The sequence below is a fragment of the Corvus hawaiiensis genome, chromosome 4 (genome assembly GCF_020740725.1).
Source record: "Corvus hawaiiensis isolate bCorHaw1 chromosome 4, bCorHaw1.pri.cur, whole genome shotgun sequence".
NCBI classification, from domain to species: Eukaryota; Metazoa; Chordata; class Aves; order Passeriformes; family Corvidae; genus Corvus; species Corvus hawaiiensis.
Window position 1 is genome coordinate 73458843 of NC_063216.1, and position 19243 is coordinate 73478085.

The window sequence follows — 19243 nt, forward strand, 5'->3', positions numbered from 1 at the left end:
CGCGAGGCTGAGGGGGCAGCGCCGGTGCCCGTGTGTGAGGCGGGCGGCGGGAGGGGGACACAAAATGGCGCTGCCCCTCAACCCCTCGCCCTCAGCCCGCGGCGGGGCCGAGTGGCGGCGGGCCGGCCCGGGGGTGGCGGCGGCTCCCGGCCGGCGGAACCGCCGCCTTCCTTCCCCCAGCAGGTGGCACCGGGGTCCCGGCGCCGGCGGCGAAGCCATTGCGGGCCGCCCTTCGCCGCCGGGCCGCGGCCGCGCAGCCGGCGGGGGGGAAGGCGGCGGCATCGCCCCCGCGGGGCTCCCCCCGCCGCACCCCGCTTTCCCTCAAAGTTCGGGGCGGGAGCGGGGGGGAGACCGGAGCCAACTTGTCCCGGATCCCTTTATTCGCCGCCGGAGCCGCCGTCTCTCCCAACCCCCGCGTGTGTTGCTGATCGGAGGGACGGAGCTCGGTCCTGTGTCCGCCCCGCTCCTTCCTGCCCGCACCATGGAGTTCGCCCAGAGGAAGAGGAGCAGGAAATCCCAAAGCTTTAAACTGGTCAACGAAGGTAAGGCGAGGGCGACCGGGCTTTGTTCGCTGGCCGGGGGCAGCCCCGACTTTTGCCCCGGGGGGAGCGGGGCGTTATGAAACGCCGGCGCCCCCGGGCCGCCGCTCCCTCCCGGCTCTGTTATTGAACTCCGCAATCCTCTGCCTGAACTCCCCGAAACCATTGCATGCCTTTTTTCTTTTTCTTTTTTTTTTTTTAAATTTCTTTCACCCCCTTCCCGTTTCCTCTTTTTTTTTTTTTTTAATTATTTTTTGCATGTGTGTTACGTGTTGTTGCAAAACCACCACCCCAAGCCTCCCCCTCGCCACCTCAGGTGGACGTGTTATTTTTTCCAGCCAGACCTTGCACAAAATAAAGTTGGATCGTGTTTCGTGGTAAATCCTGCTTGGGCGAGGGGGGGGTGGGGGGGAGAGAAAAGGTAAAATTGGGAAGCGAGCAAAAAATAATGACACTTGAGCAGCGACGGACCTCCTTAGTATTCAACTCTTGTGGATTTATTGTATTTGGGGTGTTTTTTTTCCTCCCCTCGGCTGTGTACATCCGTGTATTTCAAAGAAAAGCTGAATCGAGGTTGCTTTATTAAAAATCCACGCAGGTAATTAATTGTACATGAGCAGGGGAGAGCCGCTGGCGTGTAACTTGTTCGCTCGGTGTGTGTTTGCTTTTGGAAAAGAGGATATTTTAAAAGGGATCGTGAGGGGAGAAATATTTGGATTCATGTCGGGGATGAAGCACTGCTCTGTGTTTCAGTCTTGTTGTTGTTTTCTTTAATTAAAGGGGAAAAAAGATACAGCCGCTGGTAGGCATTTTAACAGGTGGACTTCCCATCCCTAGGGATTTATTTTGGTTGGGGATTTACCCCTTCTCCGGCTGATGACATATATTTGCCCTGATAGATTTGACTTGAGATCGTTTCTCCTTTTGTGTTTCCAAGTATTGGACGGGAATATCTCCATGAAACGCTGTGTGTGTCCTGCATGCTAAGTTCAAGGCAGGTGACTGCTTGGGTGTAATGTCGAAGTGGTGAAAGGGGGGACACACACACGAGTGTCAAGACTTGCTGTCTGAGGACTGCTCTGCAAAATTACGTTCGATGAGAAGAAATTCAAAGATGGAAATAAACTCACTCGGTGGGAATAGTAAATAATGACTGCTGTATCGTGGTGGAGAGGTCTGGGGCATCAAACATGCTCCCTGTTAAAAACTAGAAGGGCAGTGACCTGTCAGATGTGTCTGAAATGTATTGGAGGTCTGTATCCATTAGCAAACCTATCAAGGGTGCAATTTTTACAGAGAACAGGTTTGGTTTGTAGGTTTTTGGTACTGAACATGCTCCTGACTTGGAGGCTGAGTTAGTGCAGAACTGGGCTGGAGCATGGAGGTGGTGAAAGTGAAACGTGGAAGAGCAAAACTGAAATTTTGCTTTGTTTATTTCTATCCTAATGGACCTGTAAAAAGAGTATGCCAGAAATGGGTGACTATTTTGCCAATCTCGGTTGCCACTTCTTACAGGTTTAGATATGCCTCAGTGTGTGAGATGATCTATTTAACCTTATTTTACTAGGTAAATTCAGTTATGATGGTACTTTATTAATAATATTTTATCAGGGGTCTCTTTTTGGATGTAGAAAGTCAAATAGAAAGCCACACTAAAAGCATATCCTATAGAGAAAATTGTCTTTGTACTTTGAGAATGGAGAAGATAAAAATCATGTTTTGTATGTGAGTCTGCACTCTCATACTCTTTTCTATCACAGTTGATTAGAAAGATAATTATGTATAAATAGTTGTCTCTTGTAATTGGCCTTTGCCTCTTGCAGGAGTCATTCCATAATGTCACAGTTTAGCGTTTACTGTTGTGAAATTGATACGGTTTTTCCAGTGCCTGGACTGTGACATGCAAGGCAGAAGAAAGAAACCAGAGAGAAAAGGCTATGCTGTGTGAATTCGTTGGTAACACCATCTGCTATTGATGTCTGCCCATACAATGCTTATTCTGTCCCAAAAATAACTTCAGAGCACCTTATCATAATGATCAATAATGACCAAATCAAGAGGAAATCCATTCCTGTGCTAAAATGCAGCCACCTCTGGGGTGCAATGTGGCGACTTTAAGGCAGCAGCTGCAGACCAGAAGAATATTGTGACCAGCTGGATGTACAGGGAAGTGCTAGAGAAGAAATCATGTGTAATTTGTATATCTAAGGACCATGAGTCCGTAAGTCATTTAAGGCCTAGTTTCCACGTACTTGCTCCCACAGATCTTGGAATGTCCCTGGGAGGATGAAGGTGCAGACTGTGGCAGGTTGACCCTGACTGGCCATCAGGTACCCACCAAGCCTCTTCATCACTCCCTTTGCTCAACAGGACAGCTAGTGATCATGGAAGGCAGCATAAATCCCGCTGGTTTAGTCTCATGAAAGAAGCTTTTACTTCCTTGATGTCATATCTCAAACTTCACCTTTACCCATTTCACTCACTGGGTGTGCTCAGCAGAAGAGCCCTTCATGTAGCACCTCATCGCTGACCTCTCCAGTTCTGTGGCATGTTTGTTTTCCCCTCATTTTCTTTCCAGGTCCTTCTCATTCTATTGCATCGCTGTGTTAGGCTCGATTTTAGTTTACTTATTGGGTTGTTCCTCCTCTTGTGCCCTCGAGACAGTTGTGCTGTTCAAATAAGCAGCACATAACAAAAAAGTGACTTCCAGGAGACCTTTCCAATCCTGTAGCTGCTTGGTCAGAGGTGCAGGTGTGCTGCTTGTGGGAGAAGGAGCTGCTTATGCCACTGTCCACTTCTGTTACACCTTTTAAGTGAATCCCCCAAAGTGCCCTTCCATGAGTTAATCTGTGCCTCATTTTCTGTAAGGCCAGTAAACATAAAACCAGTCTACAGAGGGAGTAGCTGAGAGCGTTGGGAACTGGGAGGGCATTGAAAGAGTGAGGTGGGGAGGTGGCTCTTTCAAGACACTGAATATATTGTTCAGTCTTGAGCAATTTGCCGAAGGACAGAGTGTGTGCCAGTAGCAGAGTCAGAAATAGCATCCAGGAGAGCTGCCTTTAGACACCTTTTTTTTTTCCTTGGACTTACTATTCCCTCTGTGTACACATGTAAACAAAGCTCTGGTTTTACTGAACACCTGCCTGGAGTTACAACAGAGACCTTCACAGCAAAGTATTCTTATATTTGAAATAGAAATTCAATGGTGATTTTTTTTTTTTTTTTTAATATCCTGTAACATCTCTGTATATGAGATGCCAGTGGTTATTCTTCAGGTTATCACAGTTAGTGATAACTTAGTTTCTATAGGTGAATATCCTAAGGTGTCCCTGATCTTCCTTTCTTTGGAATTGGGAGGCCAGTGACATCAGTATGAGTCAGGATAGCTGAGCAATACAGCCTTGATGTACTTCCTTACTGAGGTGAAGTTTAAAAGTTTTGCTTGGTCTCTGGGAAGGTAAAGTTTTCATTATAAATCTGTTTTCCATCTGTAAAGCAAGAAGCCAGATAATTGGCATCTGGTGGGATAATTTGCTGTGAAAATGAACACAGTAATTTAGGGCAGGCGTAGCTATTCCCTAAAATCTGTGAAATATTTGAGCTGAGTCTCTCCAGTGTGAGCAAAGGTTTTTTTAGGAGGTGCTGATACCGAGCACATTTTCTGTGGTTAATTTGATGTACATGAAATAAACTGCAGATATATTGATAAATTGTGTAGTAAAACTGTAGCGATGTGTTCAGTGTTCATTTTTTCCAGATCACTTGAGTTCTAATTTTTTTTATCGTTTTTCATTCCAGATTATCATCATGAGATATATAAGATCTCTGACTACAGCAATGATGTTAATGGGGAGACCAAAGAAACACAACCAGTTTTTTTAGGTATGTGCTTGTGTTGATTAATTTCTGAGCAACATTGCGTGGCCATTTGCAATTAGGGAGGAAAAAAACCTCTGTGCAAGCACAAGAAAGCGCCTGCCATTGTTTAATATGACGTTCTTTTCAAGACCCTTTTATTCTACGAATTGCCAATATATCCTTTATTAACACTGCTAAAAGTTGTAATTTCAAGCATAAATGTTTATTAGTGTCTACACACAGTGCTAATTATCACTCACTCAGAGAGCCAGATGCTGACTCTGCAGTTTTGCAGCTCTGTGCTCACCCCATTTACATTGCATATTCCCTGGCATGCTTCACTGGCAATAGTTTGTGTAATTGGGGTATTACATCTTTGACATCTGGATAACAGAAATTCAATTTCCAGGAAGCTGCTATTTGTTTGGTTTTGCTTCTGCCTTGGGTGGGATAGAGGATTAATGTGCTGTCTTAATGTAATGTCCTTTCACCTCTGGAGCTTGCCTGCTAATCCTGCCATGGCAAAATTAAATTAAATCAACAGTTAAAAATGTGTAAAGAAAATAGAGAAGTAATATAGAGTCTGCAGCCTGATATGTATTAGAGCATATCAGTGACTGGCTATCAGTGAACCTTTACCTTTCCTGAGTGCTTTTTGTCCTGTATAACTCCTCAGATGCAGTGCTTCTTCCTTTCCTGCTTCCAGCCCCTTCCAGTTCATCCAGGACCTCACCTGGATAAAGCAAGTCTTGGCAAAGATTTGGCAGGCTAAATTCAAAGAAGTAGGGGCCAGTTTTTTGAGCTGTATAAAGATTGTGGACACTTTATTCGGGCTTTGGAGAAAGCAGGTGCCTTTGCAGCAAGAAATTTGGGGATGTCTGCCTCTCCTTTTCAGCATCAGGAGCCTAAACGTTTTTGTGGGGTGATTGAAGGTTTCTGTAGTCTGTGTGTGTTGCCTCCTGGAGCCAGCAAGAAGCATTGGAATGTGGGAATCAGCACCTGAAGTCAATCTGCATGCAAAATGGCTTTGTCTCCTAAATTCATAGTGCCACATGCTCTCCTAGAGGTCAGCAGCAAATGGGAGAGAACAGGAGGATGCTTTAAAACGGGGGTGGGAGCTGTGTTAAATTCCCTTCTCAGCTTCTCACCATTAGGATATTGAGCAAGTATTTCCTCCCTACACCCATTTCTAGGGAGAAGCGAAGACAGCTGCTGTGCTTTGTGTTTGGATTTCATGTTCTGTAAGCACTTTTGGTGAAGTCTGATAAACCTGATGGAGTGAGCTCCACCAGAGGTTTACTTGAAATGCTTTCTCTTCCAAGCCTAAGTCATGATAAAGCTTCGGCAAGAATTAGGCATCAGGCAAGGTGCTCTAAGAATGTGCAGAAGTCTGTGCTTTGACATTTGTGCTGTGAGTCAGACCATCTGATCTTGATTTTGGCTTGGTTGTGTTGTCCCTAGATTTGTTTGGATTTTTCTTTTTTAGTGCATCCAGCTTTTCATTGTGACTGAAGGTGCTCTGGCATTTAAGTCCCTCAAGTTCACCTATTTCAAGAGTCAGTCAGAATTTAACCTCTAAGAATGTGAATCCCATCAAGGATCTTCCTTATCAGGTATAGTCAGGGTATAATCGCTGCTTCACTTGATTTCACTGCTTTATGCCAAAATTTATCTCAGAAGGATGTTTATTCCAACTTTTTGGTTTAGAGTCAAGTTTTTTCTCTGGTTTAAGTGATCCCTGGGATCAGCAGTTGAAACCTCAGTGTGATGCAGCCTTTAGTATGGAATGGATGCTATGATACAGCATTGAAACAATCACCTTTAGAGAAGGTGAAATGTTAGTGGCAGTCTATAAATGAGTGAAGCTTTATTGGGAATGGGATGTGCAAATGCCTTGGTTGCACAGCTGAGCATGGTTAACTCAAAACTGCTGTTGAGAAGAGGGGAGCTGCTAGAGTAAATGAGTAAATCAGAAGAATCCTGTTTGTTTAACATACAGATAAATTAAGGATGAAATGTCAAGAAAGACCTGTTGAACCTAGATGGTCTTTTTTACACCAGCACAGATGGGCAAAATACAGCTTTGTGTAAGTGTAGGCTGAAATTGGAGGAAGCTTCAGTGCAATTAAAAGAACATGGTACTGGACATGACCTCTGATGGTTGCGATGGTGCTTTCTGAACAGAGCCTGGGAAGTTTTCTCATATGGTGTGGTGTCGGGAGTGGGAGATGTGGGGGCTTGTTCTCTCCCCCAGTCCTTTGTTCTGATAAGATGATAAACAAGAGGTCACATCCTTCTAGATGAAGGACATGCTAACCACAGTCTTTACAAAATTGCAGGGGAATGTGGAACATGGCTACTATATTTTGTGGATGAGGACTGGCATGGCTTTTGTTTTGAAGGAAAGGGCTTAGTTATCTGGTACCAGGAGAGACTGCTCAGCCTGTGGAGGAGGCAGCTCAGCGTGAAATGCTTAAACCTCAAACATGGGTGAGATTTAAAACAAACCTGACTTCAGTTTTTCCAGTTAAGTCACAGGGCTGCTAGCCCAGAGTTGGTATTACAAGCCCATGAGTGGACTATGAACACCCATGTGTTCTGGACAGTGATGAATAAACTTAGACTGTCTATTAAAAAAAATTCTTTTGCATACACCATATTGGTTTTTTTCAGTCTTAATGTTTTATTACCATCACAAAAAAGTGGAAATATAGTATACCTCCAGACTGAGTGTTTTTACAATGCTTTCAACTTGAAATTCAGGCTCTATGTTTGAAAGGTTAATGTAGAAAACTAATTATATTATCCTGGTAATCAAATGTGTGATGAGACATTTGTCTGTGTAATTAACAGTGAAGAACTTTTATAGTTTCATAAAATTGAATGCTATGCACAGTGTGCTTGGAGCATTTGTTTTGAAGAGATGTCCAAAACAGAGATGTTTACGACTGATATAAAGTGGAACTGAAATGTACTGTAATGCAGGTGTCTGTGCATTTTACAGCATTTCGCATTGTTGAAATGGAAGGCAGCAGATTAATAACTTCGCTGTGTCATGGTAAAAATAAATAATGTGTTCTTGGAGCAGGGGAGCAATGCATAAGTTACTCACTAATTTCAAGAATTTATTCTGTCCCAGAAATAATATCCTTTGCAATTTATTCACAGAGAAAAAGTTGACTTAACAAGTAACTTCACAGACTTGTGTTACTGTTAATAGGATTATATCCCAAGTCTGGTTGTTGCAGTAGTGGCTTCTGTAATTAAGACTGCATAAAAGTTTATTTTATGTATCTGTGTTCTCTAATGATCTAACTTTGTAAAGCATTTCCCTTTGGGGCTGAAGCATGATCTTGGCCTGAGATATTTTCAAGTGGGGGAAATTGTTACATATCTATTATTACTTTTTAATTATATGATCCATTAGTATATACTTTTATTGAACAGTTGCTCACTTGTCCTTTCCCGAGTGATTTAGCTGGCACAGCGTGGCATGAAAGTGTGTAACTTGTGCTTATGTAGCTGCTCCTGTTTTGAAACTGTTTCACCAGGCTCCTCCAAAGACTTACTTTGTGGTGGGAGTGATGGCTGGGCCACCTGGTCTGACCCAGTTTCCAGGGAAATAACCCCCAAATCCTGAATGGTGTCAGGGTCTAATCCTGGGTTTGATTCTGCAAATTTCTTTGCTTACATTAGTGTTTGTGGGGCTTAATAACTTTATTTGTCTCATGGTAGGCAGGGTTATCAAACCGTGTGTTTCTGTACTTGCTTTGGGAGTAAGAGGTCTGATTTGAGGGTGATCCAGTTTTCCTGCATCTCTAATCCTAGTGCTTTGTGTGGTGACATGAGCATAGGAAAGTGCTTTTAAGTGGTGTTTTAGAGCACTGCTAAGATGCCTCAACTAAGACAGCTTCAATGTCCCTACGTGTTAGTTTAGCAGAGTCAAAATTTCCAGCTCATAACTCGTGTTGCTTGTGTGATCCTCTGACACCATTCATGACCACTGTCCTCCCCGCTGACTTGGGGTTTAGGTTTTTAGTTTGCAAAGGGTGATGTTGTCTGTGTTCTTTCTTCAGTGTAGGATCTTATATGCTGGCAAAGACCTGGGATCGCTTTTTTGGGAAATGTGTGCTTACCCCATCAGTTTAGTTACATGGATGTCTGATTCCAGTTACGCACAGAGCAGTCACAATAAGATTCCACATGATTTAGGAGACCTTTGCTCTGATAAGGAATCATGCACATGGATCCTCTATTTTCCCCATGCTAACCTCTGCAACTTTCTCTTTCAGGATGACTTGTGGTACAAGGTGACAAAAAATACCTTGGTTTTTGAAAATTATTATTTGATGTGGGTATAGTTCTTGCTAAGAAGGGATGCTGATATCCCTTCTAGGATAACTGTCTCTGAAGGAAATACCTGAACACCTTGTAGCATTCTAAAAGGTGTCTGGGTGAGTTCAGCTTGGCTGAGCAGTGGAGACATGTGCCCTGTGTGCACGTGCTTCCCGATTCCTTGAGCTGTTCTGAATCAGCCCTTACGGAGTCTTCAAACACAGCAGGCAAGTTTTGCTGGCCCCCTTCCAGGGAGAGCAGCATTCAAGTGGCATCTAATAAATTGCAATTTAAAATGCTTAATTATATAACCCTTTGGAATTGTTTATTATTTTTTGTTGCGCTTTCACACCATATGCATCGACTTCCACTTTTTCTCACCTCTGAAGCCTTGTTTCCATACAAACCAGGCTCATGTTGTCAGCTCACATGTGCTTGTCTGGCTGTCTGTCGCTGCCATTCCTACCCTCCCAACAGCTCCTGAACTCATCCACCAGTTTCAGCCTAGGTAGACACAAAAGTGGAAATCTGAGATGAAGGTACCATCAGTAAGCAGCCTGATCAAGGAAAAAGCCCTATTTGTATGGTCAAGAAAGGAAAAAGTTCCATAGGCATTTCATCAGCCCAAAAAACATAAAATTAAACTCTAATTAATAGAAAAACTGTATTTTAAAAGTCAACTCGTGAATATTTCCCAAAACATATGAGAAACATAAATGTTAGAAACAAAGAAAGTAATTGTAAAATACTGGACCAAGAGAACATGATGGTTATTTGTTTACGTGAGTTGAAGGAAGAAAAAATCAAATACAGATGATTGCCCAACCTTAATTCTGTTCACCCATTTATACACTTTAAAACACACACATTAATACAGACATGGTTACCACTTCTCTAATACTGGGATAAAATTAATACTTGAACATATAAATATGGTTGCATATAATTTTATAATTCTTTGCACTGCTATGATAATATTAGATAAACTATTTGGGAAACGTATAACAACTTGTTGGTAGGCAATGTGATATATTAAGTTTAATAAACCTAATAGTGAAAAGATGGACAGGCAGGTAGGAGCGAAGAGTATAATAACTGAATTATCATCAATATGTTGTTAACTGGAGTAATTTACAGGCCTGTTGCTTCAGACAGCTGCGCACTTAGCACATGGATGCTACTGCACCCTGAAACGGTTCTGGTTTACGTTTGTGCCTTTGTAATTTTAAACATTCTTGCAGCTTTCAAAGCAGGAAGTTTTTATGTCCTGTACACTTTCAGTAAGGAAATAGATTGAAATGAATTTTGAGGAAATTACTTTTTATGATTGTGTAGTATTTATTAAAGGTCTTTGTTTTGCTTTTTTTCTTATTTTTTAAGATTTATAAGATTACAGGTCATGCGGGAGAAAAAAGATGTTGTTTGTCAGGGGCCATTGCAGAAACAACTATAACAGTAGTTATTAAAAATTGTTAATATGTTTTTGTTATGACAACTGACATCTTTACATACAAGTTCCTAAATAGGGCTGTAACTTGCCAGAGTTCTGTTTTGAGTAGCATTTTATGTCTTAGTGTTTTGCAAGTAACTTCATTGATTTCAGATAAAACCCAGGAGTTTACATGGGGTATCCCAATGGCAAATCCTGTAGGCAGGCCTTTGGAGGCATCCCTGTCTCCTTGGAAATGGTGAGGACCTCTGGTATGTGTACAGAGAGGCTGAAGTATGCACCACTCTTCTCAGGCCTCAGCATCTATCTCGGAAAGCTTTGCACAGATAGGTAATGGAGATTTCTTTGTAATAAACTACTTTTTTTTTGGTGTTTCATTATTCTATTTAGCATTTAAAAGAAGGCTGTCTCTTCCACAGGACATACTAATTTGAGTTGTTGTGTTTTCTCTGTGCCTCATCTTCTTTTTTTTATTTTTAAATTACATGGTTATTATCTGTGAAAATTATCAGCAGTGGAATAACTGATAAGAAAATGCTGTCCATGGGCTCTAGAGCTAATAGCCAAATGAGATAACCAGGGAGCAAGAAGTTAAATCTGTTACTGGTGTTGTACCCATCTGCAGATTCAGATGGTGTAACATCAGCTGCACTCCACTCCTGTGGGGAAGATGCTGCTGTTGCTGGTCACTTTTAAACTAAAAGCTGGAAAAAGGCATGATTGAGAGAGGAGTGATGTAAACTTGCACTGAAGACTAAGTCAGGCTTATAGCCTGTAGGTTTTTAATGCCCTTCCTTGTAAAAGGGAAGACATATTTTAAAAATAAAAGAAAAAACCCAAACAAACAAAACAAACAAAAAAAAACCACCAAAAACCAAACAGAAAAGCCCTGAAAAAAATCCCAAACCCCAACAAACAAGTTTACAATGGGTGAATCTCCCTGTTTAAGTAAGGATCTACCTAAACACAAAGACAGGCTTATGTTGGATGCAAGTGCAGGGTTTATTGTAACATAAATGTAGAGTTTTTTTGTATCTGGAGTTAAGTATGCTCATGTCACTGTATAGGAAGTCTTCTATATAAAGGAACAAGGGAACAGAATCAAGGCTGAATAAGCTCAATTAACATCAATATTTTATGTAATTGGGTAATGGAAATTTAATCTTTCTAACAACATGTCACCCGACCAGACACATAGCACAGTCCCTGCACCCGGCAGGAGGAGGTGGGTGGGAAGCTGTTTTGATACTCACATACATTTTGCCATTGAGTACAAATCCGAATTGCCAACATAAAACTCCCAGGGTAATGTTAAAGGGCACGACAGGAAGGGATTGCTCCAGGCTGTGGTGTGGTGGGAGCATTTGGAGCTGGGATATGGGCAGGTACAGCCATGTACAGGAGAAAGGCAGCGTGCAGTGTACGAGTGTGAGTATCTCAGTAATTGGAGTCCAGTGGTACTCTGCAACCTTTCGAGGTTGGGAACTGCAAACAGTCAACCCCCGGTTGGGCTGGGGCCAAAAAGTGTCATTTTAAAGGAATTGGTGCTGTTACTGTTAATTAAATCACACCCGCACACGTAAATCTGCAGGCAAACCAACTAAATAAATAAATACAGTGCAGAACTTCCTTGCAGAGGGTTTTTCTTCCCGCTTTAGCTGGAGTGAAAATGGTGCTGGTGTGTTGCTGTATGGGGTTGGCAAATATTTTTCTAAGTTTGGACTCAGAGCTTTCTTGCAAGCCGCCCATTCTCCTCGCTGGATCGGGGTGGGCTGGAGCCAGCTGGCACCAGCCCAGAGAACCGGTGCACCAGGTCACGCAGGAGGTGCTGGGATCCAGCAGAGGCTGGAGTGCATTGTTCAGCTCCTCTCCCCTTCTGCTTATTCTCCTCCTGGAATAAAACCTCCCACTTTTGGGTATTTAGTGTCCCTGGGTACACCAGGCATGCAGCATGTCCCAGCCGTGTTGAGCTTGGCCTGTGTTGGGGAGGGGTTTGCTGCTCTTTTAGCTGTCTGGTTTAGCTGCTACCTAAACGTGCACCTAAGTTTAGACAACTGAATAGTGCTGTTGAGTTGATAAAATTATTCACATGCCTGGCATTTAGCACACTTTCAAGTACCTTGTTGAACCAGAGATGGCACACCTTGCATCTTGGATTTTTGGAGAGTAGGTTTTTTTTCTTCTGAAGTTTCCTTTGTACAATTGCTTTGCCAAAACTAGGTTTATTTTGGGAAGCACAAATATAAATTGAATAGAGGACACCAGACATTATCGTATTAAGTATTCTATAAAGGAAGGTTGATCATCAGTTTCTAGATCTTACTTATGCCATTTGCTTAGGATGTTTGATTTTTCTATTACCAGTAAGAAAACCAGAAGCTTCTTACTTTAGAAAGGGGAATGAACACTTCCTTATTGCTCATGAAATGTAATGTATGCTTTAACAAGCAAAATAGCTACTATCTGCCCAAAACACATCTATTCATTGTGCAATCAGCAGTTTCATGTGTAAAATTAATACTTAAACAGTGCCAGGAGTGTTAAGTATGTAACTTTTATTATTTAAATGCCCTGAATTTATTTGGAACAGTCACATTTTTCTCGTATATGTTTTCATTTTCTTTTTAGAATCTACATTTTTAAGACATCCAGCAATTCAGCTATCTGCAGTTACACACATATTAGCTACTGTTTAATTTATTCCTGTATAATCCAGTATTACTAAATTCTGTGGACTAAGGAACTGATTCTGTTCATTAAAATCAATAGATGCAGTGCTGTTCTGCATGTGTGTGGTGTGGTGCTTTCTGTGCTTTATTTTTTTTGTAGGATCTATCCTTCAGCATACAGCAAACTGATATATAAGGGTCTGATCCTTTGGGCTTTACTCAGGGAGAATATCCACTGATGTCAATGCTTGAATAGGATCGGTCTGTTAAAAGGACAGTTTATTTGAAACTGCTGTAGCTATTATTATTTCCTTCTGGCAAAAAATAATCTTACTCATCAAAGCCTTAGAAACAGCATTAAGAAAGCCAAGTTCAGCAGGTCTTTCAGGCATGAGAGCTGTCAGCTATGGCTGTGTGAAAGCATAGCCTGGTACATCCCAACAACCACTCAACCATCCCTTTTCTTTCTTGTTGTTATTTATTTATTTATGTTCTCCAACTCTTATTGGCATCTAAAATCATTAATCGCTGCCCATTACTGTTTTTGCTAATTTATAGTGGTAACTGTGGCTCTGTTTTCATTAGGAGATGAAAGCCGGGAAATTAAAAAACAAATTACAGGGATGAGAAGATTACTGAATGACAGCACTGGAAGAATCTATCAACGAGTTGGCAAAGAAGGAGAAAAACTGAAGGAGGAGCCCCAAGATTTAGATTTAGCCTGGGCCCAGCGCCTGAATCCCCCTACGGAGTCCCAGGCGAGCCTTCATCCGTCACAGAGCGGTGCATGGAATGAGTTATCACCCCAAGCCAGCCATTTTTCAGGGCAATACGGAACTCGATCCAAAACATTCCAAAATCAGGCTCGAACTGTGGCATCCAATGGTATGACCTGTGTTAGATACTGAGAAGAGTACCTTTTTTTTCCCCTCTCCTTGTTCTCTACTAAATATCTACCTTTGTTGTGATGATATATTGTACCACTGCACTGAAAGCAGTTATAGTTAAGAGTCTACAAAATGAGCACATAGTTATCACTTCAAAAAGGTGTGAAAGTGGGCACGGTGTGTTCTGCTACCATCTGTCTTAGCTTTTAAAATGGTTTCCTGGTGATAGGATAGAATTACTCAATGCCTTTACAAGTTTAATTTCTATACAGTTCTTACTAAAACAGCTTTTGTCATTGTTATTAAATTAATGGCTAATTAAATGTCAACCTCTACTATTCCTCTTTGCTGTGAGTAATGTAGCACTGTTGTGACACCTCTTGTGGAGCAGGATTCTACTACCTTTCATAAGGAGATGGCATCAGCCTTATAACAGGCCACTGAACTGCAGGTACAAAATTCCATCACAGCTTTAGGCTTTTATTCCAATGAGACTATTGGAGAAAAGAGATGATGGAGTCCACCTATGAACAGCATGTACTAGAGTGTGGCCAATCCAGTACTGGCAGAGAATTCTGCCCTGAAGTAGATGGCAGTGTGCCTTTAAAATGCCTTTCTCTTATTAAGTCCCAGAGAATGGAAGTTTTGCCTGCCAGATTAAAAAACTCTGCTGTCAAAACTCCACCATAACAATCTCCTAAATATGGAAGGACCCAAAATTCATCACACATCTCCTTCTTTGTCCTTAGAGGCCCTGGGCACTGGCAGGGACAGTTCTGTGCATGCAGAGAAGTGCCCAAGCCTGCATAGATTAAGTGTTTTGTTCCCAAATCCAGAAAGTAGGTGGAGCAGCACCTCTATCCCCTCAGGGGCCTGATTCAGCATGTGAGCTAAAATGTGTTGACAGGATTTGGCCCTATATGCAAGAAAATGTCAGCTTTGATTTTTTTGTATGTGGTGGAGGTATTCAGTTGACTTATGATCTCTTACAGGTTTGGAGTGGTCTATGGGACGTGGAAGGGTCAGGTTGAGCAACCTCCTGGGCTGGGCAGGAGGAATGCCCAGGTTCCCAGCTCTTGGGGGAGCACCCCAGGAGGCACCTCCCTTTGCAGCTGTCCTGCTGCTGAAAGGAATGCAATCTTTTGGGTTATTACATAAAGGAGGGTGTGGGCCCTCTCCTCTGGCCACCTTTTGAAAAGATGATCTGGTAGCAGTTTGGTTTGAGGTGTCTGCCTCTAGTGGGGTTTTGTGATCCCAGATGCTGCTTGGGCTCCAAAGCCTGGTCTCTAGGGAAGAAAAACTTTTGATGCATTTCTGGGTGGTGAGTAAGCCCTGAAACTCCTCTCACCCAGCACACAGCCCTTCCGGGCATTTTAACAGCCTGATTCCCCCCATCCCTTGCATTGGGAGCCTGAGCATCAAACTCAGTATTTTTTAGATGTTGTTCAGAGGATGGACAAAGTTCTTAAAAGCTGGGTGTAGAAATGCTGAACAATACTTCAAAGGAGATACTACTCCTTGGTCCTTGCCATGGTATTTAAGTTACCAGAGCAAAACTGTTCAAGCCAGACGTGAGGTTATTACCTGGGGCTGTCAGGCTTAGGTCATCACTAGGGAGATGTTCAGGCATCTGTAGTAGGTGATCTGAGTCCAGAAACTCTTTCTGTCCGGTGTGGATAGATACTTTGTAAAAAATGAAGATAGATGTTGTAGACCATCTGAATTGCTCAAATTTGAATGTAATAGACACATCAAGTCCATCTCAGTGGTGTACTTATCTACTCACAGGGTAAAGGTGGTTCAAGGAGAGGCTGAAGTAGGTGTTTAACAGTTGCTGGTATAGAAAGCATTTATGAGAAAGTTATTGACAGAATTCAAAGTGAGTAAAGGAGGAACAGGCCGAGCCTAGGTATTGCTGCAGCAGAGGGAAGAGTAGGAACATACTTTAAAAGCAAAGTGATTTCTTCCTAACCAGACTAACAGGGAGCACCATGTCTGTCCTATTACAGACAACAAACTCACACTTGAGTTTCATTTCTTGTGTTCTGTACCAAATCCAGCAGTGATGCAGCAGCTGAATTGCTTTTGGGTTGTATCAAGATCATTTTCACTGGGTAGTGCTTGCATGCTTTTCCAATATATACTGGCACCAACGTTACAGCGAGTGAATTTCCTCTCAGCAGACCCAGCAAGAAACATTGTCCTGGGCTATTTACTGCTCACATGGGGGAAGCAACTCCTGTACTCGTCATCTCCTTCTCTCAGTCATACAGGCAGGTATCAAATTTGCCTGCTGGCTAGCTTCCAAAAGAGAGGGAGATGGCTCTTTAAAGACTCCTTCATAAAAATAAAAAGTCTGATGTCCTTTTAAAATTAAAAATTGATTTATAACAAGTTGAAAAGGGTTGCTTTTGTCCTCTAAAAATGATAAAGATAGTGCTTGGAACAATGACTGAGAACACTCTACTAGATGTTTCTTACAACACAATAACTGATCAGAGGAGGGAGGATAGAAAGAAAATAAAAAACCCTCATGAATATATATGGAGTCAGTAGAACCCTGCTTTGATTTGAAATATTGGTGGTCTATTCTTCCATTCCTAGTACCTATGGTAGATTTACATGGGTAATTTCTATCAGTGCTAATGGGGATTATAATGTAAATCCCCTATGCCTCAATGGGAAAATAGACCCTTTTGTTTTCCATCAGGAGTCTGTGTGCCTGTGTGTTTTCATTAGGAACATGTTATATTGCAACAGGAAAATGTACAGGTATTTACTGATACAGTTTGTTCAAGTTTTCACATGCAATTCACCATGATGTAGAGTCTTTGTTAAGAAGGGAACAAAAGCCACCTGTTGCAGTGGGGACCGTGCGGCCCAGCCACCAACCCTGTTTCCCCCATAGTCTTTCAGATATCATTTCCAGAAGCCCACTAGAATATTGAATTCTGATCAAGAGAAAGGACAGGCTTTATCCCAAGGATCTTTTAGTCTAAAACAACTGAGAAAGCACTGAAGGAAGGATGGTCTTACTTTGTCATCTGTTATTAAAACTCTTCTAATTTCTGGAAATTCATCTACTTAAAAGTCTTCTTATAACAGGTAGGTAAAGGGTATTGGTGGAGCCAAGTTGAGGGATTATTATTAATCTGCTGCAAAGCTAAAGATAGCATTCTTTTTTTCCCTCTGTACCTGTAACAATGGGCTAAACACTTCATGGACCATTGAAAAGGTAAAATCCCATCCATGCCCCAAGGAACTTCCAGTGAATAGACTGGATACAAAGGAAGGGGGAGATCAAACTAGGCAGAGTCCCACTGAGTCAGAAACCTTTTTGTTTCAGTTTGAGATTCTCAGCCTGTTTTCCAGATAACTTTTTAGTTCTAAAAACTTGTTTTATTTGCAGCTGAAACCTTGGAGAGATGAAGCCAGTGGTGCTATTGCATTTGCATTTGCTAGATTTGCAGGGATTTTTAAACTACTCCATTTATCTTAATACAGTTTAAACAGATTTTATCCATGGAAGATACTTTAAAATAACAAAATTTGTAATTACAGTAGTATGGAGAATCTAAATATCTGAGGAAAAGAGGAGAGTGACACCCAGAAGGTGTCAGCAATCTTTAAATGATTGATTAGTTTAGCTTTACAAGTAACTCACTTTTGGAGTGTGACCATCAGTTTGCTCAAGTCTCATAGATTTTGCTTCAGGTCTGAAGAAATGATATGGAAGGAGGTAGAGAACAAATGCCTGGGAAGGGAGATTTGAGGATGGAGGGACACACTGGAAGAATTAGGAAAGAGTGGGAGTGATTTAGTGGTGGCCAGATTTTCAGCTATTTCAAATGAGGATTAAAGTCAAGGGACCTGTGTGGGTCTGACATCAGGGATCTCTGATGAAAAAACACAACCAAACCTAAAAAGATAGTAATAAGCTGGTTCGGCATCAGAGGAATGCAGAATTAATAATGAAAAATGGGAAGATTTATAAGGGGAGATTAAATGAATTGCTTGTGTTCTCTTTAGCTAGGTAATGATTAAAGGCCACCTGGTAAGTGTCGGGCTATGGAAGAAAAAGGGAAATACACTGTCTGAACTCTAAAAGGGAAATACACTGTCTGAAGTCCACATGTGACACAAAGTGAGGTGATTTTTGCTGGGTGCATTTGTACCTATCTTGATAAAATGATCATCCCTCCTCTTGCATTCTTTGATGAGCAGTAAAATAGCCATCCGTTTAAATGACTGTAAGCGCATTTGGAAAGGACGGGAGGTGCATCCCCATCTAGCCTCAGTTTCAACCGGGTGCTGTTAGGTATTTGGTTGAATTTTGAAATTTTTATTTGCAGCATTAGAACTAGGGATACAGCTGTCTTAAACTAAAGTGCAGGATACAGCTGTCCAGGCAAAGTTTGAAATCCCTCAGCTCTTACAGTCTGATTCAGAACAATTCGGAACAAAATTCAATTTAGAACAATTAAATTCTAATTTAGCACAAAAAATGCAAAACTTTTGGAAAGTAAGGCAGTAATAAGAGCACTGCTGAGGGCTAGAGCTAGAACCATGTAAGTTCAGTTAAGCACTAGTAAGAATTACTAGAGGAAAGGAATCTCTTGAACTACTATATTAATTTTCAAACGGAAACCATGGAAAGCCTGTCTTGTAGGTCACAGTGATGGAAAACATCACAGAAAACAATCCCACCCTAGCATGCAGAAGAGCAGATTTGAAAGCTTTCCTTGCTGGTGGTTCTTTTCTGGCCTGGTCTATTTTTTTTCCTCCAACTAGGGTATTTTATTTTCATTCTCAATTCTTCACATGGTAAAGAATCACATGCAACATTCACGGAGTTTAAAAATTCCTAGACCCTCATTTTATGTACAGTACAAACCTTTATTGCACAGACTGTCTTCATTCTTTGTAAGACTGTTCCAGGAGATGGGCTTTTTTGTGTGTGTGATAAAATGAGTATGTTTGTAATGAGGTTTGGTGCTTTTGTTATTCAAGATGAACCAGCCTGACAATAGAGAGCCCTGCTGTGAGGAGTGCATTATATTCACACTCTGAACAGTCTTCTCCAGCCCATGTAACATTGCATCCCAACTCAATACAATTGCACGTATTAGTAATTGAATAAAAACTAGTGGTCCCTTCCTCTTAAAAGGAATCATGTTGAAAATTATGTGCTTTCATGCTTTTGATCTAATTTTGCAATCTGATATATTGATCATAGTTTCAGACACCTGCTAATTGTTGTTTGGGTGATTTTGTGTGGGTTCAAGCCCCTATTTCATTCCTCTCTTTTTCAGGAGAAATCCCAATGGTGAATTCATCAGTTGGACCAAACTGCTGTACATGTAATTGCCAGTCAACCCTGCAGGCGATTCTTCAAGAGCTCAAGACCATGCGAAAATTGATGCAGATTCAAGCAGGTACTGTGACCAGTCCCATACATGCGTGGTTATGACAAGCATTGAGTTGAAGATGGCCCAGCTTACTGCA

The 19243-nt window shown here is 41.7% G+C and overlaps 1 protein-coding gene across 4 annotated transcripts in view; it reads left to right on the forward strand.

Annotated features, from left to right (window-relative positions):
* Window positions 1-216: 216 nt before the first annotated feature.
* The window catches only part of BEND7 (BEN domain containing 7), a 46538-nt gene continuing 27511 nt past the window's right edge, over window positions 217-19243 (forward strand). Inside the window, exons 1-4 of one of the 4 annotated variants that reach the window (XM_048302686.1) lie at window positions 218-542; window positions 4338-4421; window positions 13437-13736; window positions 19051-19173. In XM_048302686.1, the coding sequence (XP_048158643.1) occupies window positions 482-542; window positions 4338-4421; window positions 13437-13736; window positions 19051-19173 (568 nt within the window). In that variant the 5' untranslated portion in view covers window positions 218-481. Of the gene's footprint in view, window positions 543-4337; window positions 4422-13436; window positions 13737-19050; window positions 19174-19243 lie in introns of all 4 variants that reach the window. The other 3 variants (XM_048302688.1, XM_048302687.1, XM_048302689.1) reach the window with 3 other exon arrangements.